The sequence below is a fragment of the Myxine glutinosa genome, chromosome 7 (assembly GCF_964187855.1).
Source record: "Myxine glutinosa chromosome 7, kmMyxGlut1.1, whole genome shotgun sequence".
NCBI lineage: Eukaryota > Metazoa > Chordata > Myxini > Myxiniformes > Myxinidae > Myxine > Myxine glutinosa.
This window is the reverse complement of record NC_136267.1, coordinates 171,044,756-171,071,779: the sequence shown is the minus strand read 5'-3', so window position 1 is coordinate 171,071,779 and position 27,024 is coordinate 171,044,756. Positions and strand designations below refer to the sequence as shown.

At 40.2% G+C, this 27,024-nt stretch overlaps 1 protein-coding gene across 1 annotated transcript in view; it reads right to left on the bottom strand.

Annotated features, from left to right (window-relative positions):
• Positions 1–26,478, bottom strand: part of LOC137431832 (1-phosphatidylinositol 4,5-bisphosphate phosphodiesterase delta-4) — a 43,934-nt gene extending 17,456 nt beyond the window's left edge. Inside the window, exons 1-10 of the mRNA XM_068123574.2 lie at positions 26,373–26,478; positions 21,215–21,458; positions 16,376–16,577; positions 12,244–12,388; positions 10,655–10,798; positions 8,159–8,311; positions 7,638–7,779; positions 2,976–3,092; positions 2,685–2,857; positions 1,740–1,875 (exon numbers count right to left, since the gene is read on the bottom strand). Of these exons, the coding sequence (XP_067979675.2) occupies positions 1,740–1,875; positions 2,685–2,857; positions 2,976–3,092; positions 7,638–7,779; positions 8,159–8,311; positions 10,655–10,798; positions 12,244–12,388; positions 16,376–16,577; positions 21,215–21,458; positions 26,373–26,477 (1,561 nt within the window). The 5' untranslated portion in view covers position 26,478. The remainder of the gene's footprint in view (positions 1–1,739; positions 1,876–2,684; positions 2,858–2,975; positions 3,093–7,637; positions 7,780–8,158; positions 8,312–10,654; positions 10,799–12,243; positions 12,389–16,375; positions 16,578–21,214; positions 21,459–26,372) is intronic.
• Positions 26,479–27,024: the final 546 nt, after the last annotated feature.

Genomic DNA, 27,024 nt, shown 5'->3' with positions numbered 1-27,024 from the left:
GTGATGGAAATGAATGTAGAAGGAAGTAGAAGACGGGGAAGACCGAGAAAGACTTGGCTAAAGATGGTGGAAGAAGAAATGCGGGCAAGGGGGTTAACAAGGAGAGATGCAGAAAATATGGCAAAATGGAGAAGATTGTCATGGGGACCGCAAGGCTAACCCCCGCTCTAGCAGGGAAAATGGCCTTTAAAATGCATGTTGTTGTTGTATCCAAAAAATCGTGACCGATGGAAGATGCCAGTTTTCACATCAAGTGAGTTGTCATTGGGTTGTGTATTTAATAGCCACGTTGTATTTTGAATTTAGTTAATGAATGGCTCATTCTAATTCGTATCCCTAATGTTTGAATTTTATATCCTAAAATTTTTTCATATAAAATTTGTATCCTAAAAATAAAGTTTGAATGATTAACTGAACTGGTGTTATTTTTTTCATACCACACACCGCATGTCTGCTATTTCAGTACCAGGCACTGTCCACATCCTACTTAATGACTCCACTATGAGGGGTTCAGCGTCACAGTGCAGCCCTCTGCCCGTTTCGTGATTGTCTGTGCCTGTCATTCGTATAATAAGCATTTTTCAGGTGGGGGTAGAATCTCTATTTGGACATATATAGCCTATATGTGGGACTGTCCAATATTGTAAAAAAAAATTATATATATATATATATATTTCAGATTGTCAAAATAATCTGCTGGGCCAGATATTATTGTTGGCGGGCCAGTTCTGGCCCGCGGGCCGCCTGTTGCCGACCTGTGCCCGAAAGTAAAATAGGCTATATTGTTTTTCCAATTTTCCAATTTTCCAGTTTTTCCAAGCATGATGGAATAATATTTACAGATATGAACAGTGATGTGGCTTTTATTGAAATTCTACAAATACTGTTTAGATTTTGATGATTTGTGTGTGATATGATTTAACGGATGTTTATATAAATGGTTTTTTAATTAAAAAAAGCCTTCAATGTCTGATATTTTGCCTTTTCATTTGGGCCTCCCAATTGAAACCCTGCCAATAGGGCACGTACCGTTGCTAGTTAGTATTAATATTGTTTTGTTATAACATTAATATTATGCTATTGCCCTTGCGTCAGGTGTGGTTACATCTTTTTTTATTTATTAGGCATCGTACAGATGTAAATGAACACTCGGTTTACTCTGTGAGCGTTGCGCATCACGTGCAGCGAATTTCACCTCCCTGCACCTTGTATTTATTGTTATTTAAAAAAAAACACTTCTGTGCACCGCCCTTGAGGTTCGGTTTACAAGCCACCGTCTACAATTCCAATAGAAGAGACATACTTAGTCTTATGGAAATTGTTTTTCGAGTTTGTTTTATCCTCAAAAATATACCATAGTGAACACACATTCTGGTTTAAAGATTGGCCTTTAAAACTTAACCGTATGAAGGGGGACAGACATCTGTACAAACACATAAACTGACATTGTGTTTTTATGGTAGAAACTGCACACAGAATTCGTATTACCAAAAGGCAAACTAGGAAAAAAAATACTGAAAAATTATCAACACAATATAATAATTTTCTTTAAGAAGGAAATTTTGATAATTAAAAGAATGAATACTTCATTGTGAAGTTGTATCACGCATCTCTCCAAATGTATTATATTACTAATGCCAAATTTGGTACAAAACCACATCCATGTATGAATGTCCTCAAGCTATATGTGGTAGAGAATCGCTAGCTGGTCATTGAGATCGATGTTGTGTAACACCCACCGTTGTTTTCCTTCGGTTGTGTCTGTGCTTTGCAGTTATCTCCTGGCACACCATGAATTTCAATTGATACACATGGATCTACAATGGATCCTCTCCGACCTCCTTCAACCGTGGGGAGCTTGGAGCCACTGATAACCTGACCATACCGACAAAGAAAACACGTTATCACAGCACCATAGACCATGCAATGTTATTGCTGAAATGTTCAACATTATTGCTGAGATAATGCAAAGAGATACCAAAATTATGGCCATCACACACACACACATACACACTTGTTCCTTATATGACTCCAAACCCCTGACATTTTACTAAAGTCTTGGAATCAACTTCTTGACATTTTACTAAAACACGACCTGATTTTGATGGAGTGATCCAACTTGTCAAAAAATTTGCTTCCATTAGTCTTGTAAGCTTTTGAAAAAAAAAGAAGATTTTTTTATATGTTTAAAAAATAGAAAAAAGATGTTTTTTTAAAAAAGTATTACATTATCCAACGCCCACCCATTCAAAGCCACAGGTAAAGCAATCTGGTGACCAATATAAGCTGTTGTGATATTTTTCATCGAGCCACATTTTTATGTCTAATTTTAGTGCCCATGTCAAGTTGCCCTGAGAAGGCACTGAATCAACTACAGAGGCTGCACTCATGTAACATGCAGGCCAGACCATGTGGAGCATGCAGATTGCCCTCCAAGTGTATGGATGAGTACGCTTGGTTTATGTAAACAATCCCATAACAATTTGGCAATTTCTCCTTTGACCAATTCTAGTTCTCGGAACTTAGAATCAAAATTATTGACATTGCGGTCTTCAGCAGGAATGGTTTTAAAATTGGAGTTTAAAGGGTCTGATGACTACACAACAACTCCCACCAACCAGAAGTCAGTCCCTGCCAAAAACATCCCATAAATCAATAGAAACTGCAGTGTGGGGTACATTTACTTTCAATGTGAGTTTGACTGGGGAGGATTTGGTTTGAGGATCATTTGGCGAAAACGTGCTGGAAGGGTTTCTCAAGAAATCTGGTTTGAGTACGAATCCACAGCATCCATTCTGTCTGAATCGTCCTTCGTACAGCTCCATCTCTTCACCAACTGTCTGCAGGTTTAAGGCCACTGTGGCAACATGAGCAGAAGTCATGGCACAGCAAGTTATAACAAAATAAACATTGTTGTCCTCTAATGAATATTACATCATCATATTATAGTACAAAGGCAGTGGGGTTTCACCTACCAATCTGGCAACCCACATTCCACATCTCTTGCGGATTGTAGTTCCCTGATAAGACTCGCCCACCATAAGGGTAAGTGCGACTCATGTGTGCAGCATTGTGCTGCACAAAATCAACGTCTGCAATAAAAAAAACATGGGAAATAGCAGCAGTAAATAAGGATGGTTGAGAATAAGCACTTTGATATTTTGCTCCTAATGAAAATCGCTTGAGTATAACTGGGAACATCACTAGATTATGGGAGTAAAATGATGTAACGCATGTTGTGTAACATATATCAGAGGAAATGGCCATCGACCGGATGTAGGTACAACAAAGTACAGACTTGGCAAAATACCATAACGAATTAACGACGTGACATTAAAAACCTATCATAGCTAGAGAGTTCATAGAAAACCTTGCCCTGCACAGTGTTCAGGTATATCATTCAAATGAAATAAAATAATGATTTTAAAGATCGTTTAAAAAAAAATTCCGGATGTTTAACGCTATTGAATCAGTCTTATGCACCGACTTATTTAACATATCCCAATACTGCAAAACTGCAGCTTCTTGGAAGTAATGAGAAGGTGATTCATGTTATTTAGTGTTCAAGTATATAATTAAATTAAAATAAAATAAATATTGTAAATATCGTATTAAAAAAACAATTCCAGAAGTTTACCGTTGTTGACGCAGCGTCTATTACACCACCCTATCTAACACGTGGCATTAGTTATTCGTGCCTGTTGTTTGTGTCTTTTATAACATCCTAAAAACAGTAAGTTTCCTGTTTGGAATGATTTAAAATTTTGATTCACTTCCAGACAGACAAAGTAAAAAATATTTATCTCTTAATCGCCTCTGCACATGTGTGATCCCGATGAATTCTGGGACAAAATACTGCTAAACTGCAAGTTCATTTTCCGATTCATATTCCAATTCCTGTTCAAAATGTAACATTCAATTTAAATTAACTTGCTCCCCGATCATAAACTGACATTTGTAGACAAACAGACAGAAGGACGGAGGGATCTGAACCAATTGCTTATCCCCACTTTTCGCTTTGCACGTGCGCGGGGTAATAAAGCCGTGAAGTAAAGTGGTTGTTTGCAGTTAAGTACTGACACTTAGTTCGGTGATTAAAGAGATCTGGGCCCTGTTTTGATTTTGCAAAGGCAATTTTAGAATACACCTAACAACTAATGACAGAAATCCTCTTCAACGTGGCGGATTTGTAAGTATGCATTATCCTTTAGGGTCAATGGGTTAGGATTGACAGGGGTGCTGGGGAGCGTTGAGCCACTCCCTATCCATGAAATTCCCCATATAGTCAGCGTCTCTTATAGCCTCTCCTAACCAAACTCATACTGCCTAGTTTCTCTTGCTGACCCAAGTTTTCAACAGATGGCAGAGGTGTTAAAGGTGGGTTTCTGGCGCCTTAAAACCAGATTGCTCCGGGCGGGTGGAGCCTGCCAGCCTTGGATGGCAACCCACCTAGCAGAAAAACAACTCTGATTTTATATCCACAGCTATGGATTAAATAACCTGTTAAATTTAATAACCTTGAAATAAGAATTAAATTAAAATAACCTGGAATAAATAACCTTCAAGCGATGCCTTGAGCCACTCATTGGCGGATGAATTCCTTTCGGGATCAACGGCAATGTCTGACATAGATGGAGGAACATTACTCAAATTTATGAAGACCTGGCTTTGTCCGCTGTGCTTCCCGTTCCCCCTGTCCAAAGGGAACAAAGTATTAAGGGTCAACTCCCTTCACTGTATTCGGAAGACGGACAGTTATGGGGATCGCTACGTCCCTTATTCGGGCATGCGGATTAGTAGTAGCAGTAGTAGTAGTAGCCCCCCCCTCTTCCCATGCCTCTTCCCCCCAAACCCACTCCCTCCCACAGATCTCCCGATGTCCCTGTTCTCTGCTGTTGTACTTGTGTGCTTCCCTCTCTCTCTTGTCTCCCGCTTCCTTTATTATATGTTTTATGTGTCAGTTTGTTTTTATGTGATTAATGTTAGCTCTTACACGTGCCTCGATCTTGTATAAAAAAAATAAATAGTAGTAGTAGTAGTAGTAGTAGTAGTAGTAGTAGTAGTAGTAGTAGTAGTATCCTTCACAACACATGTCGGAAATTGTGTTCTGGAATGGCTACAAAAATATATATATATATATGTGGCCTGCTGGCCCACCTTAGCTGACCGTATCGAGGTTGAAGGGCCGAAACGGGGATGATGCTGAGGACCTCGACTGAGGACCCGGTCAGTGCGGCACACTTGTGACCAGGTGTGTTTTGAACTTATTATATATATATATATATATATATATATATATCTATATATATATATATATATATATATATATATATATATATATATATATATATATATACAGTCACGTGAAAAAGTAAGTACACCCCATGTAAAGTTTTGACTTTTTCAACATATTTCAACATACAGCTATTTGATCTTCATTTCAACAATATTGATAAAGGTGATATAATATAACAAATTTCATGAAACATTTACATTTTGGAGTCCATTGTATAATTTAAATAAACATAGATGCAAATTTCGCGTGTGGAAAAAGTAAGTACAATGAAATAAACAATTTGGTCGGGCAGTCAGCTCTAGGAAGAGTCTGGGTAGTTCCATATTTTTCCATTTCCTAGTTATGGAGCTCTGTCCATAATGGAGTCTGTATGGAGTCTGTATGGAGTCTGTAATGGAGTCTGTATGGATAATTATGGAGTCTGTGCTCTTGGGAACTTCCAAAACTCCAGAAATTGTTTATACCCTTCCCCAGATCTGTGCCTTCTCATAATTCTATCTCGGAGTTCTACTGACAGTTCCTTGGACTTCATGGTCGAGTTTCTGCTCTGACATGCACTATCAACTGTGGGACCTTATGTAGAAAGGTGTGTTTCTTTTTAAATAATGTCCAACCAATTGAATTGGCCACAGGTGGACTCCAATCAAGTTGTAGACATCAAGGATGATAAAAATAAATTGGATGCACCTGAGTTCAATTTGGAGTGTCATAGCATAGGAGTTGAATACTTATTAGCTCAAGACATTTCAGCGTTTCATTTTGAATTATTTTATAAAAATTTCTAAAATAATCAAATCCACTCTGACATTATGGGTTATTATTTGTACATCTGTGACCAAAAAAATCGAATTTTAATCCATTTTAAATTCAGGCTGTAACACAACAAAATTCACAGGGTATGAATACTTTCTCAGGGCACTGCAGCTCGCCTACTCTTCATAAAGGACATTGTGGGATCTTTAATGTCCACCAACGAATGCTGGCCGACGGGATGTACATCCATTTGAGGGACGGTATGCACACTGATGAATCACCCTGCCGGGATGACAGTTTATAGCTGTGTTGGGATTCAAACCCAGGCGAGACAGCTTAAAGGTGATTGAACGTACCTCTAGGCCATCCTGTCAGCCCCAAACATTGACTGAGGGAAGATCGTTTACATTCCCTGTTCACATGAAGCTTAATGTTTCTGCTTTCTTTGCTGTTCATTTTGCTTTTTAAATACAATTCCAAAGTCATATTTGCATTTTTAACATATAAATCACTGGTAGTAGTACCCGGCGTTGCCGAGGAGGGGCGGGGGAGCAGGAGGGGGAGGGGAGAGGGAGGGGAAATATATATTACATATACATCTTTGGGGGGGGGGAGGGGAGGACAGGACTTTGACAGGCCCCTCCGTTTTGGGGGGAGGAGAGGTGGGAAGAGAAGAAAGAAAATTTTACCCATGCAAAGAGTCCTTCATAACCTCAGTGTTGCACAGGTAAAAAAGGAAATTGTAATACCCTCTGCCACAATCACCAGGTGGCGCTACACGGTACACATTTACATTTACGCCCCTCTCCCGGTCCCCCGCACCCCCGAATGAGGCCGTGGCCACATCGCCTATATTTACCCCCAGGCAAAGTTGTATTTGTATTTGTACCCCGAGTAAAGTATATAAGTGTTTATAGCTGGAGTACCCGGCATTGCTCAAGGAAATAAGAAACATTAGCATATTTGAAATGAGGGCAAATATAATGGAAAAGCAATTACATCCAAATCAGAATCCATCACAAACGTCAAATCATAATTTTACCTTTTTGTTGAATATCTGCTGCTGAATGTGCCGTTCATCACGTTTCTGAGTTAAGTATGATGACGTTCAGGAAGAAGAAGAAGCCTTACCAACAACTTCGGCCGCTTCCGGAATAGTTTGATTATTTGTGTTCAAATGTCTGGTGATTGTTTTGTATTTATTTATGCGAATGTGTACTTGTATATAACTGTCATTAATCAAAAAGGCTTAGGTGCTATAGAGCGATTTTTTTTTAAATCCCCCAAAAATTCACTCACAATTATTTTTATTTTTTTGGGCCTAAAACACTCCCAGGCACTCACTGATGAATCTCTGAAAGTTTGACGAAGATCCGTTCAGCCATCTCTGAGAAAAATGGCGACACACACACCAACATCTCTCTTATATAGTAGGTTAGTTGCGCCTTTATAATCTGCATAATCTATATAGCTTAATATGACTTAATTTGCCGTAAATATGCAAATGCTAATTAGTCATTAATCATTTTTTCACAAATTACATTTACCTTAAGAACCAATTCAAAAGACGATGGGAAATATTATTTACCACTTTCCTCCGCAAGATGTTTCACTTTGGATTCTGAATACGAGATCATCTCTTCTGGCTTCTGACAGTCTTTAGAATGTTTGAAACTCTCAAACTTGACGCTCTTCAGGTACGCAATTTCCAGAAGTTCTGGCACCGTTCTCTATTCCGTGTACAAAACAGTATGTGCAGACAACATGAGCTTTCACAAAACCTTGTTCAATGAAAAAAACAAGTTGCCTTTCATCTTGAGTTGCAATAATTTGTACTCTCACGGTATTTGTACTTTTTTTTTAAAGCATTAGAATCACAAAAATCAATTGTCATCGCTCCGCTGTTTCCATCCATCAAAATTTCCCATCTTTTTTCTGGAGGCTTTTAACCCATTATGGAGCCAAGCACAGTAACCAGAGAGATGCTGAAATGCAAATTAGTCCACAACTTATTGGAAAAAAAGTCATATTTGGTAGGAGAAATATAATACAGGTAAATCATTTAAAAACCGAAAACAAATCAGAAACAAGCCTGACTGGGTATTTCACCTTTTTTGGCAACTTCGTGTCACTTGATGATGGTTTGGCCTCTTCTTCATCATCATCATCATCGCTATCGATCTCAGATTCGCCCACACTGCTTTCAGTCGGGATATTTGATTTGCGCTTTTTTACTTTCAGTAAAAATTTGCCTTTGGCCTCCTGTAGAGAAGATAGTGCAACCTTTAGAAAACTGCTATTAGGATAATGCAACATGATTCACCATTTAATAATTTTAAGACGAAACAGGTGAAGACTAATGGTAGCATAAAATAAAACGTTTAGTAGGTCATTGCATGTGTGAGCTCGTTGTGTGAGGCCGGTGTCCTCATTGTTGTCAATCACCAATAGAATGTGCTGTTTGATTTTAAGAATGGAAAAAATCAACACAGTGTGAGATTTGAGCTCAGAATCCAATTACTATAAAGCATTTGAAAATGCAAAGCCCATCTGGGTCCGCTTTGTGTTCAGACTTCTTCATCCTTATGATAAACATGACAAAAACAGCTAAATAAATACAATAAATAGACGATTGTAGGCGATCTTGACCTTTTGGCCTCAGGAGTGATATGCTTATTGACCCAATAAGCAAACCATGCTCAAATGTCGTCAATCGGATGAAAATTGACGATTTTATGCAACCTTGACCTTTGAGCTTTTGATCTAAAAAAATAATTGGCTTCTAGATTTTGATTGGTTAACCAATCCAGTGACCAAATATGCAAATTCTTAAAATTTCAGATCAATCAGATGAAAATTGATTATTTTACACAACCTTGACCTTTGACTTTTGATCTAAAAAATAAGTCGGCTTCTAGCTTTTTATTGCTGAACCAATTCAGTGACCCAATATGCAAATTCTTAAAATTTCAGATCAATAAGATGAAAATTGATAATTTAATGTGATGCTGACCTTTGACCTTTTGATCTAAAAAAAACCCGTCAGCTTCTAGCTTTTTATTTCTGAACCAATTCAGTCACCCAATATGCAAATTCTTAAAATTTCAGATCAATCAGATGAAAATTGATTATTTTACGCAACCTTGACCTTTGACTTTTGATCTAAAAAATAAGTCGGCTTCTAGCTTTTTATTGCTGAACCAATTCAGTGACCCAATATGCAAATTCTTCAAATTTCAGATCAATAAGATGAAAATTGATAATTTAATGTGATGCTGACCTTTGACCTTTTGATCTAAAAAAAACCCGTCAGCTTCTAGCTTTTTATTGCTGAACCATTTCAGTGACCCAATATGCAAATTCTTAAAATTTCAGATCAATCAGATGAAAATTGATTATTTTATGCAACCTTGACCTTTGACTTTTGATCTAAAAAATTAGTCGGCTTCTACCTTTTTATAGCTGAACCAATTCAGTGACTGAATATGCAAATTCTTAAAATTTCAGATCAATCAGATGAAATTTGATTATTTTACACAACCTTGACCTTTGACTTTTGATCTAAAAAATTAAGTCGGCTTCTAGCTTATTATTTCTGAACCAATTCAGTGACCCAATATCCAAATTCTTAAAATTCAAGGTCAATCAGATGAAAATTGACGATGTAATGTGACCTCATTAGCAGGATGGGCTAATGAGGTATGTGGTCAGAAAAGAAACACCAAACACCACAGATAGAACAACAAGCATCCATTGTCGCTTGCTTTTGTCTACACCTGCCACGTGTGCCATACTGCCCCAAGCCACCTGTGTTCAGACTCTTTGACTCAATTCTCATCTTGCGTTCTTTAATTTCATTATCCGATCTGTATCAAGTTTGATTGAAATCCCTTCAACTGTTTTAGAGTATCACATTTTACCTGACATGACCTCTGACATATGACCTCTTGCTGCCAAAATATAATCAGTTCATTTTTGCATCATAATATATTCTTATACCAAGTTTGGTCAAAATCCCATCGCTGGTTCAAAAGTTAGAGCGGTAACAAAATTTATACCTCATGTGACCAGTGACCTTTGACCTCTTGACCTCCAGAATCTAATCAGTTCATTTTTGCATCATAATATATTCTTATACCAAGTTTGGTCAAAATCCCATTGCTGGTTCAAAAGTTAGATCGGTAACAGAATTTATACCTCATGGGACCAGTGACCTTTTGACCTCTTGCTGCCAAAATCTAGTCAGTTCATTTTTGCATCATAGTATATTCTTATACCAAGTTTGGTCAAAATCCCATCACTGGTTCAAAAGTTAGATCGGTAACAGAATTTATACCTCATGGGACCAGTGACCTTTGACCTCTTGACCCCAGAATCTAATCAGTTAACTTTTGCATCATTATATTTGCATCATTATACATACTTGTACCAAGTTTGACTCGGATCCCTTCAGCCATTCTTGAGTTTTCACTGTAATGAAAACTTATCACGGACGGACGGACAGCCGGACGGACAACATGCCTCCGTCGACGAACATAAAAAATGCACGTATGATTAATCACATTATTGGTGGAGCACTTTATCACGTCAAACGCTGTCACTCACTTTTGGTGAAGGGAGGCAAGTAATATTCTCAGGAGGAATAAGAAGTTTATCTCCCAGGATTTGGCGCATTTGAGTAGCCATGACCTTCTGTTGTTCCATCCCACAGTGATTCTCAATGGATATGATCACTGGGTAATCACATTTCTGGAAAGCAAGCACAAGAACATTCACCACAAATAGGGCAGGTGGTCTTTCTGTCTTCTACCGACTCCTCTCCGGCCTTGCCCCCCCCAGCTCTCTCTGTGCCCTGTCTCCCAAATATTCCTGCCGGACGCACAAGATCTGCCAGCAACCCTCTTATGGTTAAACTGCCAAAATCAAGACTCTCTATTCACCTTCACTCCTTCATTCCTCTTTTCTCGCACCTCTGGAACAAACTCCCTCGCTCTCTTCAATCTCCCTCCTCCCTCCAGGTTTTTAAAACAGCTGTTCACCACCATCTCTTATCTTCCCCCATCCAAAACCTTGATATTTTCTACCGACTCCTCTCCGGCCTTGCTCCCCCTGCTCTGTCTGTGCTCTGCCCCCCAAATATTCCTGCCGGACACACAAGATCTGCCAGCAACCCTCTTATGGTTAAACTGCCAAAATCAAGACTCTCTATTCACCTTCACTCCTTCATTCCTCTTTTCTCGCACCTCTGGAACAAACTCCCTCGCTCTCTTCAATCCCACTCCTCCCTCCAGGTCTTTAAAACAGCTGTTCACCACCATCTCTTATCTTCCCCCATCCAAAACCTTGATATTTTCTACCCCCGTTAAAATACTCCAAATCTGCCTCTTTCAAACCCCCAACTTCATTACTGAAATTCCTAGAAGTGTTCATTTGCTTTATACCATGTATGCCCTCCCTCCTCCCCAGCCCTCCCCCTTCCACAGATCTCCCGATGTCCTTGTTCTCGACTGTTGTTGTGCTTGTGTGCTTCCCTCTCTCTCCCCCTCCTGTCTCCCGCTCCCTTCATTCCATGTTGTATGTGTCTGTGCATGTTTTCATGTACAATGTGTTAGCTCTTACACGAGCCTCGATTCTGTATACAAAAAAAAAAAAGATGAAGGGGGAAGCAACAATGTCAGAGCAGGATTTTAAAACATGGGCACTGGTGCCATCTGGGCCCATTGCCGAAGCAAGGTCAAGGCTGGACAGAAATGTCTCGACCTTCTCGAGTGAGGATACAAAGTGGAGTAGGTATGACGGGGTTGGATGGGGGACATAACGGGATGCGTTGGGTACATGAGATTTGGAGGCAATTCTAAGCACTGATTTAGAAAAACAAAACTCAATTATAAAGATACAATAAAATGTATATGCAGCATTTTGTTTGTCTAAATAAACTTTTTTTGCTTTTTTGTGAGTTTTAGTTTGTTGGTATGATACCTACTCAACGTTCACATCGACAATTTTTTGTCGCACAATTAACTGGCCAATCAGAAGCAATGAAATTTGGACTATGTACGCCTTCGCTGTCATTGTCGGCATTGGCAGAAAGGAAAGTTGAGAGCATTTTATTAATTACTCTTGTGTGAATAAATGTTCCCCATCGAGTTATAGTCACTTTGAGTGTTGCAAACACAGTGAGAAAAACAATTCACCCTGAAAGCCTCTTGGGTGATGATTTCCAAGACAGCCTTGAAAGGCACTTCCGTAGTGAAGGTGCCGCCATGATAAATGACAGGCTCACCATCCTTGCCATCCTGACAATCGAGCTCCACACAACGGCATCCTGCATGGAATGCCCTGTTTAGGAGAAGTCAAAAAACATTTAATAATTATATTTGAATTTTTTTTTGTATACTGAATCGAGGCTCGTGAAATAGCTAACATTTATTTCACAAACAAATCAACCAGACAAACAAAATATACAAAAAGAGGGAGCGGAAGACAAGATGGGGAGAGAAGGGGAAGCACACAACCACAACATTTGAGAGCAGGGAGAAGTGTGGGAGGGAGAGGGCTTGGGGGCAGGAGGCGTGTGAAGGGGAGGGGGGGGGGCGGGGGGGGGGAGAGGTATAAAACACAATAAACCTCTCGAAGATCATCAACAGGGTCGATGTGGACGTGAGATTATTCCCCATAACACATGATTTCTGATTGAAGCTTTAATCTGCTAAGGCTGAAAGCAACATTGCCAACCTGATGATGTTAGTGTCATGTTGATGCATCTTTTAAAATTCACTTTCGTCGGACAAAATCAGATTCAATGACTAACTCCTCCACCTAAGATGGACAGAGGTTACATTTCACCCCTGTTTGTTTTTTACACCCCTGTTTGTTTGTTACACCCCTGTTTGTTTGTTACGCCCCTGTTTGTTTGTTACGCCCCTGTTTGTTTGTTACGCCCCTGTTTGTTTGTTACGCCCCTGTTTGTTTGTTACGCCCCTGTTTGTTTGTTACGCCCCTGTTTGTTTGTTACGCCCCTGTTTGTTTGTTACACCCCTGTTTGTTTGTTACACCCATGTTTGTTTGTTACACCCCTGTTTGTTTGTTACACCCCTGTTTGTTTGTTACACCCCTGTTTGTTTGTTACACCCGTTTGTTTGTTACACCCCTGTTTGTTTGTTACACCCCAGTTTGCTTGTTACACCCCTGTTTGCTTGTTACACCCCTGTTTGCTTGTTACACCCCTGTTTGCTTGTCACAGCCCTGTTTGCTTGTTACACCCCCTGTTTGTTTAATACACCCCTGTTTCTTTGTTACACCCCTGTTTGTTTGTTACACCCCTGTTTGTTTGTTACACCCCTGTTTGCTTGTTACACCCCTGCTTGCTTGTTACACCCCTGTTTGCTTGTTACACCCATGTTTGCTTGTTACACCCCTGTTTGCTTGTTACACCCCTGTTTGCTTGTTACACCCCTGTTTGCTTGTTACACCCCTGTTTGCTTGTTACACCCCTGTTTGCTTGTTACACCCCTGTTTGCTTGTTACACCCCTGTTTGCTTGTTACACCCCTGTTTGCTTGTTACACCCCTGTTTGGTTGTTACACCCCTGTTTGCTTGTTACACCCCTGTTTGCTTGTTACACCCCTGTTTGCTTGTTACACCCCTGTTTGCTTGTTACACCCCTGTTTGTTTATTACAACCCTGTTTGTTTTTTACATCTGTTTGTTTGTTACACCCCTGTTTGCTTGTTACACCCCTGTTTGCTTGTTACAACCCTGTTTGTTTGTTACAGCCTTGTTTGTTTGTTACACCCCTGTTTGTTTGTTACACCCGTTTGTTTGTTACACCCCCGTTTGTTTGTTACACCCCTGTTTGTTTGTTACACCCCTGTTTGTTTGTTACACCCCTGTTTGTTTGTTACACCCCTATTTGTTTGTTACACCCCTGTTTGTTTATTACACCCCTATTTGTTTGTTACACCCCTGTTTGTTTTGAAATCGAAGATGTTTCAAGTATATTGGTTTGTGTGCGTTATTTCTTGTGCGTTATTCTGTCTGTTTCTGGCTGTTTTTACGTCATTCGCCTACATGTCGCAATTTTAAACCGATCTTCAAGAAACTTCACAAAATGGTAGAGTTGGTCATAAGCAAGAAACCTATTTATTTTGAGGTCAAAAGATAAACATAGGCCAAAGGTCAACAAGTTTGTCAAATTTCTAAAATCATCAATTTTCATCCAATTTACTTGAAATTTGAAGAGGATTTGCACATCAGGTCTGCAAATGTAACCACCATTTATTCTTTCGGTCAACATAGGCCAAAAGCTCAACATAGGCCAAAAGCTCAACATAGGCCAAAAGCCCACAATTATATTTCAGGTCTGAACGTCAAAATGTCAACATGGACAAAATTTGTAGAATTGTGAATTTTCATCTGATTGACTTGAAATTTGAACAAGATTTGCTTGTCATGTAACTGAATTCAACCACCAATTATTTTTTGAGATCAACATAGGCCAAAGGTCAACAACTTATTTTAGGGATATCGCAAGTATAGTACTGTGCATGCCATATTTCTTGTTTGTTTTTCTGTTTGTTTTTGAGCAGGATGTCTCATAATTATGGAAGGATTCAGAGGAAATTTAGTGGACAGGTTGGGTGAATGACAAGGACAAATTGATTTGATTTTAGCAAAGATCTGGATCCGGACACTATAATTTTTTTAGATTCTTCACCATTGAGAGATAGGGCCAAAGACGATATATAGCATTATATTACAAAACACTGTGGACGGATTTTGCTTGTGTGTGTGTGTGTGTGTGTGTCTGTATGTGTGTCTGCCACCTAAGATGGACAGGGTTACATTTCACCCCTGTTTGTTTGTTAGTTTGTTTCACCCCTGTTTGTTTGTTTGTTCCACTCCTGTTTGTTTGTGTGTGTGTGTATGTGTATGTGTGTGTGTGTGTGTCTGTGTCCTTGTGTGTGTGTGTGTGTGTGTGTGTGTGTGTGTGTGTGTGTGTGTGTGTCTGTATGTGTGTCTGCCACCTAAGATGGACAGGGTTACATTTCACCCCTGTTTGTTTGTTAGTTTGTTTCACCCCTGTTTGTTTGTTTGTTCCACTCCTGTTTGTTTGTGTGTGTGTGTATGTGTATGTGTGTGTGTGTGTGTCTGTGTCCTTGTGTGTGTGTGTGTGTGTGTGTGTCTGTGTCCTTGTGTGAGTGTGTGTGTGTATGTGTGTGTGTGTGTTTATGTGTGTATGTGTGGGTATGTGTGTGTCCGTGTGTGTGTGTGTGTGTCCTTGTGTGTGTGTGTGTGTGTGTGTGTGCGTGTGTGTGTGTGTGTGCGTGTGTGTGTGTGTGCGTGTGTGTGTTGTATCCACTGGAGCTGTTCGCTTGTGCTATCAGGAAATGTTACACACCCGACACCTCTCATCCACAGATCTTTCTCGTATTTCCTATATTTCCGTGAATCTGATTTCCATTTAGGAATAGAACAGTTATGGTTAATAACTGTCATGTATGATGGTGCAAGTATTCCCCGTTTTATCCCGACACCGTGACCGCGGGTTTATTTCCGTTTCCGTAAGTTACGGCCCAGCTCGGATGGCGCTGGGGTGAATCGGGCCTAATACCTGCAGAGTCAATAAATATGCAACAATCGATCGTTGTCTGTCGAGATACCTTACAATAACCATTTCTGAAAATGATGTTTAAAAAACAATTTAAATGACAGATTTATTGCGATCAACGGCAGGTTAAAAGTGCCCATTTAGTAGAACCTTGCCGGTTTAAACACACACACACACACACACACACACACACACACACACACACACACACACACGCACACACGGTCTCATTTAGCATTCATACGTCATTGCGCAATTTGCATATTGACAGAAAAAATTCTGCAGAAGTGCCGCAAATGGCAAGTTTATCTTTTATTGAGGGAGGTTAGGAATGCTCTCACCTCTTACTTCAAAAAGTTTAATCTTCGGGTCCACGAAGAATGAAAAAGTATAAATTTGCAGTAAGTATTTCAAAAGGTACCAACATTAATTAGTTCTCAAATTAAAAATCATGTTAATTGGAAGGAAATTTCCTTATCACTGAGTATTTCGTATCATAAGACATTCTATTAGGTAGAACCATGATGAAAACCACCGGTGAACAGCTTGTTATTAAATACATATAACATGCCAGGATAGCAAAATAAATGTGAAAATAAATTAAAACGATCAATAAATAAATGCAATAAATAATGTGATAATCATTGGATTAGATAAAAAATAAACACAAACAGTGAGAAATTATTAAATGCATAAAAATGCAAGAATGATACAAACTTCAAGTAGGCATCGGTGCGACTGCTTCCCATGAGCTGGCCTTCCATCAGGTAGGTGTTATGAGAGGAGAAGATGAAGTAGTGATTTAGAGGTTGGGTCATGTCCTGGTAGACATTGGCATGTTCCACGTTGAATACCGACCCATCGGGTGACAGGAGGTATCCAATAAATGCATCCAGTGAAAAAATATGGTTTTGCTTTGCTGTGACACATTAAGAGAGTGCAATGATGATTTTTAATTTATAATCCCTGACATTACAAAGTAGTGCAAAAATAATTTACTTATTAAATATCCTAATAATCAATCAATATAATCGATAAAGCTAGGGATAATGGCAATGTATGTTACATAATCGGGTGCATCGGTGATACGGGTATATGGGCCATAATAGTAGTGGTCCCTCATAGTAGTTCAGTTAACGATGGTATTTGTTCAAAAGGAGGTGAGACTATGTGCTCTACGAGTGCCATTCTAGTTTTCAATTTTATTTAACCACACTTTTTGCTTCATGTACGCGGGGTGATAAAGTGTCCCCTCCCCAACTTTTGCCTACAACCCAACGGTGGGAAAAATCTTTTCAGAAAATTGCTGAAATCTTTTCATATATTTTCTGCAATCATTAAAATATTTTCTGCAATATTTGCAGAAAAAGGTGTAAAAAGGAAATAGTTATGTATCATGCTTGTAGATAAAAGTAACTGATGACAAAACAAGAAAATGACAAGAAAGAGAAATAAAAGATTCCAGACTCTCGTCAGGACGTGTTTGTATGGTTTTGTCCTTAGGATCCTCGGAGTATTTTGTGTATTTTGGGTCTTATCGGTCTTTTTGGACTTCTGGGTCCTTTCAGACTTTTGGGATCTTCAACAGTCTTCAGGGTATTTTGGGTCAATGAAGTCTTCGAAATGTTTAAGGGTCTTCACAGTATCTTGGGTCTTTAATGGTCTTCTGGGTATTATGGGTCTTTTGCATCTCTGGGTATTTTTGGGGTTTTTTGGGTCATCAAGGTATTTTGGATTTTCGGGGTTCTAAAGGGTCTAATTTTTTTTTTTTAAGGGTCTAATGGGATTTAGGGTTCAAAAGGGTCTTATATTGTCTGATGGTTCTAAAAGGTCTAATATAATTAATAAACGTACTCACGTTCTGTGCAGACAAGCAAACAGATGAACAAACAAAGAAGAAGACGTCATACAGAGAACGATACTTACTTGCAAAATCCACCCCTCCCCCCCCCCCCCCCCCCCAAAAGTTGCCATGGATACATCAAATTGTCCATTTCATTAAGATTAAAATTGACGATCTTAATCAAACTCAGGTCAATCGGATTAAAATTGATGTTTTTTCAGATAAAAATTGATGATATTAGAAGTTTGACCTTGAGTTGACCTTTGACCTTTTGACCTTAAAATAGATGGTTTCCCAATTCAGACTAATTGTTGTTTAATTGCTGTTTAATTTTCAAGTTAATCGGCTGAAAATTAAAGATTGTTCAGATGAAAATTGATGATTTATAAGCTTGACCTTGAGTTGACCTTTGACCTTTTGACCTTGAAATAGATGGTTTCCCAATTCAGATGGTTTCCCAATTCAGACTATGCAATTGCTGTTTAATTTTCAAGTTCATCGGCTGAAAATTAAAGATTGTTCAGATGAAAATTGATGATTTATAAGCTTGACCTTGAGTTGACCTTTGATCCTTTGACCTTAAAATAGTTGGTTTCCTAATTCACTGCTGCACTATGCATTGCTGTTTCATTTTCAAGTGAATCAGATGAAAAGTGATTATTTTTTAGATGAAAATTTATGATTTTAGAAGTTTGATTCTGAGTTGACCTTTGACATTATGACCCTAAAAATGGTTGGTTTTCCAATTCACTGCTGCACTGTGCAATTGCTGTTTAATTGTCAAGTCAATTGCATGAAAATTGATGATTTTTCAGATGAAAATGGATGATTTTTCAGATGAAAATTGATGATTTTTGAGATGAAAATTGATGATTTTTCAGATGAAAATTGATGATTTTGGAAGGTTCACCTTTGACCTTTTCACCTCAAAAATAGTTTGTTTTCCAAATTTAGTGACTCAATATGCAAATGCTGTTAAATTTTCAAGTCAACCGGATGAAAAATGACAATTTTAGGAATTTGACCTGTGACGTCAAAATCAATAGGCTTCCTTGTGACCAACTCTACCATCTGGTGAAGTTTCCTGAAGATTGGTTTGAAATTGTGACCTGTAGGCGATTGACATACGGACAAAATAAAGCACAAGACCAAACAATACTTGAAAAACCATTTTGCAAGTAACAAACTGACAAACGAACCCAAATGCAATACCCTCTCCTCTAGCGAGGTTAAAAATTAATTTACAACTTCTATGAAAATGCTTTAAAGTTAACCTGCTGGTAGCAAAACATCCCACAAGCTCAGCATTCACTTTCAAAATGATGGGAGAACAGGCATGAATAATGTTGATACCAAATTTTATTTCGCAAGCAGGATATTCCAAACGCGTTTTAGACAAATTGAAACCTCACTGCCCGATTGTTGCACCACCATTTTGCAGTGGGTGTGAAAAGTAGCTCAGAGCTTCGGTTCAGAATGAAGCCAACAGTGCAACACAATTAACCTTTTCAAAGTCTATGAAATAATTTAAATTTGATAGATTAACTTAAACTTTTCCCATAATTAGGGACAGGTATTAAGAAAATGTTATATACATTTTTTATATATGATTGTTTGTTAAGATATTTAATGGCCACCTTTTTGCACATTAAGGCAATTTTTTAATAAAAAAATATTTTACACCATTCATTTAGGGAATCCGTTTGTATATAGAAATTGCAGCAATTGCATTTGTAGAACTGTGACAGTTACATTTGTAGAACTGTGACAGTTACATTTGTAGAACTGTGACAGTTACATTTGTAGAACTGTGACAGTTACATTTGTAGAAATGCATCAGTTACATTTGTAGAAATGCATCAGTTACATTTGTAGAACTGTGACAGTTACATTTGTAGAACTGTGACAGTTATATTTGTAGAACTGTGACAGTTACATTTGTCGAACTGTGACAGTTACATTTGTAGAACTGTGACAGTTACATTTGTAGAAATGCTGCAGTTACATTTGTAGAAATGCATCAGTTACATTTGTAGAAATGCATCAGTTACATTTGTAGAACTGTGACAGTTACATTTGTAGAACTGTGACAGTTATATTTGTAGAACTGTGACAGTTACATTTGTAGAAATGCATAAGTTACATTTGTGGAAATGCATCAGTTACATTTGTAGAAATGCATCAGTTACATTTGTAGAAATGCAGCAGTTACATTTGTAGAAATGCATCAGTTACATTTGTAGAAATGCATCAGTTACATTTGTAGAAATGCATCAGTTACATTTGTAGAAATGCAGCAGTTACATTTGTAGAAATGCATCAGTTACATTTGTAGAAATGCATCAGTTACATTTGTAGAAATGCATCAGTTACATTTGTAGAAATGCAGCAGTTACATTTGTAGAACTGTGACAGTTACATTTGGAGAAATGCATCAGTTACATTTGTAGAAATGCATCAGTTACATTTGTAGAACTGTGACAGTTACATTTGTAGAACTGTGACAGTTACATTTGTAGAACTGTGACAGTTACATTTGTAGAACTGTGACAGTTACATTTGTAGAAATGCATCAGTTACATTTGTAGAAATGCATCAGTTACATTTGTAGAACTGTGACAGTTACATTTGTCGAACTGTGACAGTTACATTTGTAGAACTGTGACAGTTACATTTGTAGAAATGCTGCAGTTACATTTGTAGAAATGCATCAGTTACATTTGTAGAAATGCATCAGTTACATTTGTAGAACTGTGACAGTTACATTTGTAGAACTGTGACAGTTACATTTGTAGAACTGTGACAGTTATATTTGTAGAACTGTGACAGTTACATTTGTAGAAATGCATAAGTTACATTTGTGGAAATGCATCAGTTACATTTGTAGAAATGCATCAGTTACATTTGTAGAAATGCAGCAGTTACATTTGTAGAAATGCATCAGTTACATTTGTAGAAATGCATCAGTTACATTTGTAGAAATGCATCAGTTACATTTGTAGAAATGCAGCAGTTACATTTGTAGAACTGTGACAGTTACATTTGGAGAAATGCATCAGTTACATTTGTAGAAATGCATCAGTTACATTTGTAGAACTGTGACAGTTACATTTGTAGAACTGTGACAGTTACATTTGTAGAACTGTGACAGTTACATTTGTAGAAATGCTGCAGTTACATTGGTAGAAATGCATCAGTTACATTTGTAGAAATGCAGCAGTTACATTTGTAGAAATGCATCAGTTACATTTGTAGAAATGCAGCAGTTACATTTGTAGAAATGCAGCAGTTACATTTGTAGAAATGCAGCAGTTACATTTGTAGAACTGTGACAGTTACATTTGTAGAAATGCAGCAGTTACATTTGTAGAAATGCATTAGTTACATTTGTAGAAATGCATCAGTTACATTTGTAGTAATGCAGCAGTTACATTTGTGGAAATGCATCAGTTACATTTTTGTAGAAATGCATCAGTTACATTTGTAGAAATGCAGCAGTTACATTTGTAGAAATATCGTCCAAATTGTATAAATTTTGTGATTGGCAAGAGGTTCGAAGTTGTACCTGTACGAGGAGGTAACTATATTTTGCTAGACTAAAAATGAAGGCATGCGAAGGGAATCAGTGGCTGAGAGTATTAGGTTTTCTTGATATACAGGTATTCAGTAAATTACCAAAGCTTATTGGTGCCAGGTATCCAGGTAAAGCTCACCATTCTCAAAGGACTCGTACTTCTCTACCATTCTTGTTCCAAACTCGGTTCCTCCAGATTCCTCTCCCTGCTCCTCTTTGAGGAATCTTGAAAACTCTTCACAGCTCATGTTGTTTTGTTCCACACCTGTATTTTTACTGAAGCCAGCAAACAGCTCTTCTAGGTCTTCTCGCCTTTTCAACTCTTTGAACAGGTCATTAAACTGTTTTTTCTTGAGTGTTCCCCTTTGTGTATTGTCAAATTTCTCAGGGAAGAGAGGGGAAGGTAAGATTTAAAAGATTGCAGGTAGACAGGAAGCACCAACGCAATTTCAAATGGCATTTTAAATGTTACAACAAGAGTTACAACAAAACAGAAAGTTTCCAATTAAGAATCTTCCAGAAAAAACAATTATGTGGAACCTAGGGATGAGATCAGTTTTGCAGAATAATATTCCCCAAATCTGATCAATACATCTTTTTTGAAAAAAGACATTGCGAAGGTCAATCATCAGATAAGCGCTGGCGACTTTTTTTTTCTTTTCTTTTTTTTGGATACAAGATCGAGGCTCGTGAAAGAGCTAACATTAATCACACAAAAAGTCAAACCGACACACAAGATACAAAAACAAGGGGAGCGGCAGACAAGATGGGGAGAGAGGGGGAAGGACACAAACACAACATTTGAGAGCAGGGACATCGGGAGAAATGTGGGAGGGGGAGGGCGTGGGCGGAGGTGGGAGAGGTATAAAACATATGAACACTGCAAGGGCTCTGGGGTGAATTAGCGGGGGTAGAAAAGATCAAGGTTTTGGATGGGGGAAGATAAGAGATGGTGGTGAACAGCTGTTTTAAAGACCTGGAGGGAGGAGTGGGATTGAAGAGAGTGGGGGACTTTGTTCCAGACGCGGGAGAAAAGGGGAATGAAAGAGTGAAGGTGAGCAGAGAGCCGAGATTTTGGCAGTTTAACCATAAGAGGGTTGCAGGCAGATCTTGTGCGACCTGAAGGAATATTGGGGGAACAGAGCACAGAGAGAGCTGGGGGAGCAAGGCCGGAGAGGCGTGGGTAGAAGACAGAAAGACCACCAACCTGCCTGCGGTGAGTGAGTGAAAGGCCCTTGGAGTTAACTTCATCGCAGGAGCACCAGCCCAGAGGGGAGAGCAGTATTCCGTTGAGCTGCGGATGAAAGCCTTGTATGTGGTGAGGAGCTCAAGTGTGCCAAGGAAGGACTTCGCACGACGGAGGATGCCCAGTCGGCGACTGGCTTTGGAGGCCAGCTTGGAAATGTGGTTTTCCCAAGAAAGATCATGGCAGATAGTGAGACCCAAAAGCTTGAGCGACAGAACTTCTTGGAGAGGATTGTTGAGAAAGTAGATGGGAGGGTTTTCCAGTCAGTCCTTTCGGAGAGACATTGTAAGAGTGTGAGATTTGTCAGGATTGAAAGACATGTTCCACTTGTTTGACCAGTCTGTGATTTTGTCCAGGTCTGCAAAGAGTGAGGAGGCTGCAGACTGCCGATCTGAGGGATGAGGAATGGAGCGGCAGATAGGGGAGTCATCAGCAAAGTGATAGAGAGGATTTTCCAGAGAGTCGGAGAGATCATTGATGAAGATCAGAAATAGCACAGGGCCCAGAACACTACCTTGGGGAACTCCAGCCAGAACAGAAAGGGGAGATGAGAGAAATCCATTCAGGGCCACACATTGCCTACGACCAGAGAGGAAGTCTGCAAGCCATGAGTGGAGATTTCCATGGATACCATAGGAGGAGAGTTTGGTGAGCAGAGCTGGGTGCCAGACCGTATCGAAGGCACGAGATATGTCAAGTGAGACAGCTCTGATTTCCTGTTTGGCATTGAGGACCTCCATCCATTGTTGAGACAGCAGAAGCAACATGTCCAGAGTGGAATGACATGGTCTGAATCCAAATTGATGATCAGAGATCAAGCCATTGGAGAAGAGGAAGGATTTGATATCCGAAGCAATGATGGATTCCATGATTTTGCTGATAATTGGAAGCAGGCTGATTGGGCTGTAGTTGCAAGGATCTGTTTTTGCACCTTTTTTGTGTAAAGCGGTAATGTTTGCTGATTTCCAAGATGCCGGCAGATGACCTTGAGCAAAAGAGAGGGTAAAAAGAACAGAGAGAGGGTGAGATAGAGTAGCAGAGCAGGATTTTAGGACCCGTGGGCTGATGCCGTCTGGTCCAGTTGCAGAATCAGAGTCGAGGTTTGATAAAAAAAACTTCTCTACCTTGTGAGGAGAGAAGGACACAGAGTCCAGGAGCAGTTGGGTCCGACTGGGAAAGGTGGGAACAGAGAGAGATGGGTTTGGGACACAAGATTTTGAGGCAAACACAGAGTTGAGGCATTCGGCTTTGTCACGTGCGGTGTCAACTGTGTAGCCATTTGAGGTAAGGGAGGGGATGGAGGGGGAACAAACACCAGAAACGGATTTGACCAGATGCCACCAGGATTTGGAGGAAGGAGACAGGTTTGAGAGTTCAATCTTGAGTGTGGAGAGATTGTGCTTCCTGGCACTCCTGAGGGTAGACACACATTTGTTTCGAGCTTGGTGGAAGGAACTGAGATTGCCTTCAGTTGGATTTGCCTTCCAAGAGGGCAACTGCCTCACCACAAGATTCAGTGTACCATGGATGGGAGGAAGGGTAAGACAACTGAAGATGAGATGGGATAAATCTGTGCATGAGAGAGAGCAGTTTGCTTTGGAAGAATTCCCAGGAAGAATTGATGTCAGAGGCAGTGGAGATCGGAGACCAGTCCAGGTGATTGATGGCTGCTTGCAGCCCGTGCCAGTCGGCCTGAGTGAAATGCCAGACTCGTCAGCGCTGGGGAGGCTCTCTGAGAATGGCCAGAGAGATGTCCACTTTAACAAGCACATGATCAGAAGAACCGATTGGAGCAGAAAAAGAGCAGCAGACATTTGCAGGGAAGTTAGTCATAACCAAGTCCAGAAGAGAAGATACTCCATTGACTGAGATCCGGGTCGGGAAATTGACAGATTGTGTCAGTCCCAATGAGTCGCAGAAGTCCTTTGCTGAGGTGCCATGGCTGGTGAGAGATGAACCCACACCCAGCCAGTTGGCATGATGACAGTTGAAGTCACCACATATGAGGAAGAGAGAGTTTGGATGAGTTGATAGAAGTTGGTCCATGATGTCTGATAGCGAAATGTAAATGGAGTCATCACTGTTTGGAGGACGGTACAGAACACATATGAACAAAAGGTGGGAGCAGAGAGGAAGCCGTAGCCAGAGATACTCCTGGGGGTGGGGTGGAGAGAGGGCAGTGCAAGGAGAGTGAGGAAGAGAGTTTTTGATAAAGATAGCCACCCCACCACCAGGACGAGGCTGAGGTCTATCGTACCGGAGGAGGGAGTAACCAGGAAGAGATATTAAGGAATCAGAGACATCTTGAAGGAGGAAAGTTTCTGTTAAGCAGATCAAGTCTGGATTGTCAGAAGCAACCTGAATGGAGAGATCAATCAGGTTTGAGCGAAGGCGCCAGATGTTTGAGGTCCATACCGTTAATGAGGAGAGAGGGGGAGCATCGGGTGCAGGACAGGGGAGGGGAGGGGTAGGGTCAGATGAAGGGTGAGAGGGGGAGGTAGGAAGAGCAGTTGATAGTGTGTCAGAGATTACAGAAGAGTTACAAGAAAGGGAAGGATGAGGAGGACGAAAGGTTTGATGGTGATGGGATGAGGCACAATGAGGGGTTGTTTGAGGGGGGGCAGAGGACAAGTAGAAGGTTGGGGGAGGTGGAGGTATGAGATCGATGGGAGAAGAAGTGGGGAGGAGGGAGCTTTGAGAAGGAGGTGGGAGGAGGGAGAATTTGGGAGGGATGGTTGGGGGGGAGATTTGAAGGGGAGGGGTTGGGGGAGTTTTGAATGGGAGGGGCAAGATGGGAGTTTAGGAGGGGAGGGGCAAGGGGGGAGTTTAGGAGGGGAGGGGCAAGGGGGGAGATTTGGAGGGGAGGGGCAAGGGGGGAGATTTGGAGGGGAGGGGCAAGGGGGGAGATTTGGAGGGTAGGGGCAAGGGGGGAGATTTGGAGGGGAGGGGCAAGGGGGAGATTTGGAGGGGAGGGGCAAGGGGGAGTTTAGGAGGGGAGGGGCAATGGGGGAGTTTAGGAGGGGAGGGGCAAGGGGGGAGTTTAGGAGGGGAGGGGCAAGGGGGGAGTTTAGGAGGGGAGGGGCAAGGGGGAGATTTGGAGGGGAGGGGCAAGGGGGGAGATTTGGAGGGGAGGGGAAAGGGGGGGAGTTTAGAAAGTGGATGATCAATGAAAGATGAACATTTATAGCAAATTGGGTTTGTTGTGATTTTCAAGTTAGCGATCCGTTTAAGAACGATGGAGGAGGGGTGGAATGAATGAGTATTTAGAGCATGCAGTGAGAAATAATTATAAGAGACTGAATATTTTTTTGAAATGGAATGAGTTGAAGAGGAAATTGAAAGGAGCCTTTTAATTAGGAAGAAAAACAGCGTGTTGTAATATACGACTGAATAAAACACTGAAGGGGAAAGTTTAAACATATTTAAACAGAACCGTGAAGAACAATCTTATATTCATAAAAATACCAATGGGGAGAGGAAGCCTAGAGGGACGACCACGAGTCACTTGAACAGGGCAAAAGGTGCAAGGCAAGGGGATAATGGGGGCGGGGTGAGACAGCGCACGTGGGCAGAGGCAAAAGCACACGATGGGACAAAAGCACACGAGGAGAAAAGGAAATAAAAGTCTTTTTGGGGTTGGGGGGGAGGGTGGGGGTTACAATGTTCGACAAAGAGTAGATGTTCGGTGAAGTTTGGGGGAGAAGGGAAAATCAAAAACCTAGCAAAACCAGCGAAGGAAGAAACAAACTTCGACAGGGGAAGCCTGAGGCTGCAAGGCCTCACACGCGCGGCAAACAGAAACGAATAATTTATGAAAGATAAACACCGAGAAACATCCAAGAGACACACTATAAGTTCACACACCGAAAGATAAAATACAGTTTCGATAAAATACAATTGTGAACAGACTTAACTTTGAAAACGTGGAGACCGTGTGGAGCTTCGAAAATCCGTGACGTCGTCTCCAGATCTCGCGAGCGAGGGGACTTACCGAGAGCGAGACTTACCGTTTGTAATCACCTATAATACTCCAAGACACAAAGAGCCTTACCTGGAATAGAGTCCATGTCTGCTCCTTGTCAGCACTCAGAAACTTCAAAGCTTTCTGAACATCCTCAAAGTTCATTTCCTCTTTATCTCCAACATTAGGAGACATGAATAAATGGTCAAAGAAAACAATGAAATAGGAACAATGATGTTAAGCATCCGTTTCAATGAGCAAACCCACAGCACCAGCCCCACTTTTTGTTGCAATGTTTGTAGCTCTAACTTTTTTTTAGCTCACCTCGAACGAAGTTCAGGGGGGCTCATGCGATGACGCATCGTCAGTCCGTCCGTAAACACTTGAAACTTTTTCTTCGAAACCGCTGATGAGATTGTGACCAAATTTGGCACAAATTATATTTGTTGTGTTGTGACTAAAGTTTGTTCACTGCATTTAAAAAAAATCGGTGTCTAAGGGGGTTTACCGGGGGTCAAAGTGCATCCAGGTTTGACCCCCCAAAATAAGAATTTGCTTTTTCCTCTGAAACTACGCACAATATTTCGATGAAACTTGACCACAACATTCATCATACCTGTGATGTACAAAAGATTGTTCATGGCAGTAAGAAAATCGAAGTCTAAGGGAATCTACAGGGGGTTAAATTGGGTCTGGGTTTGACCCCGCAAAATAGGTATTTGCTTTCTTCTCTGAAACTACA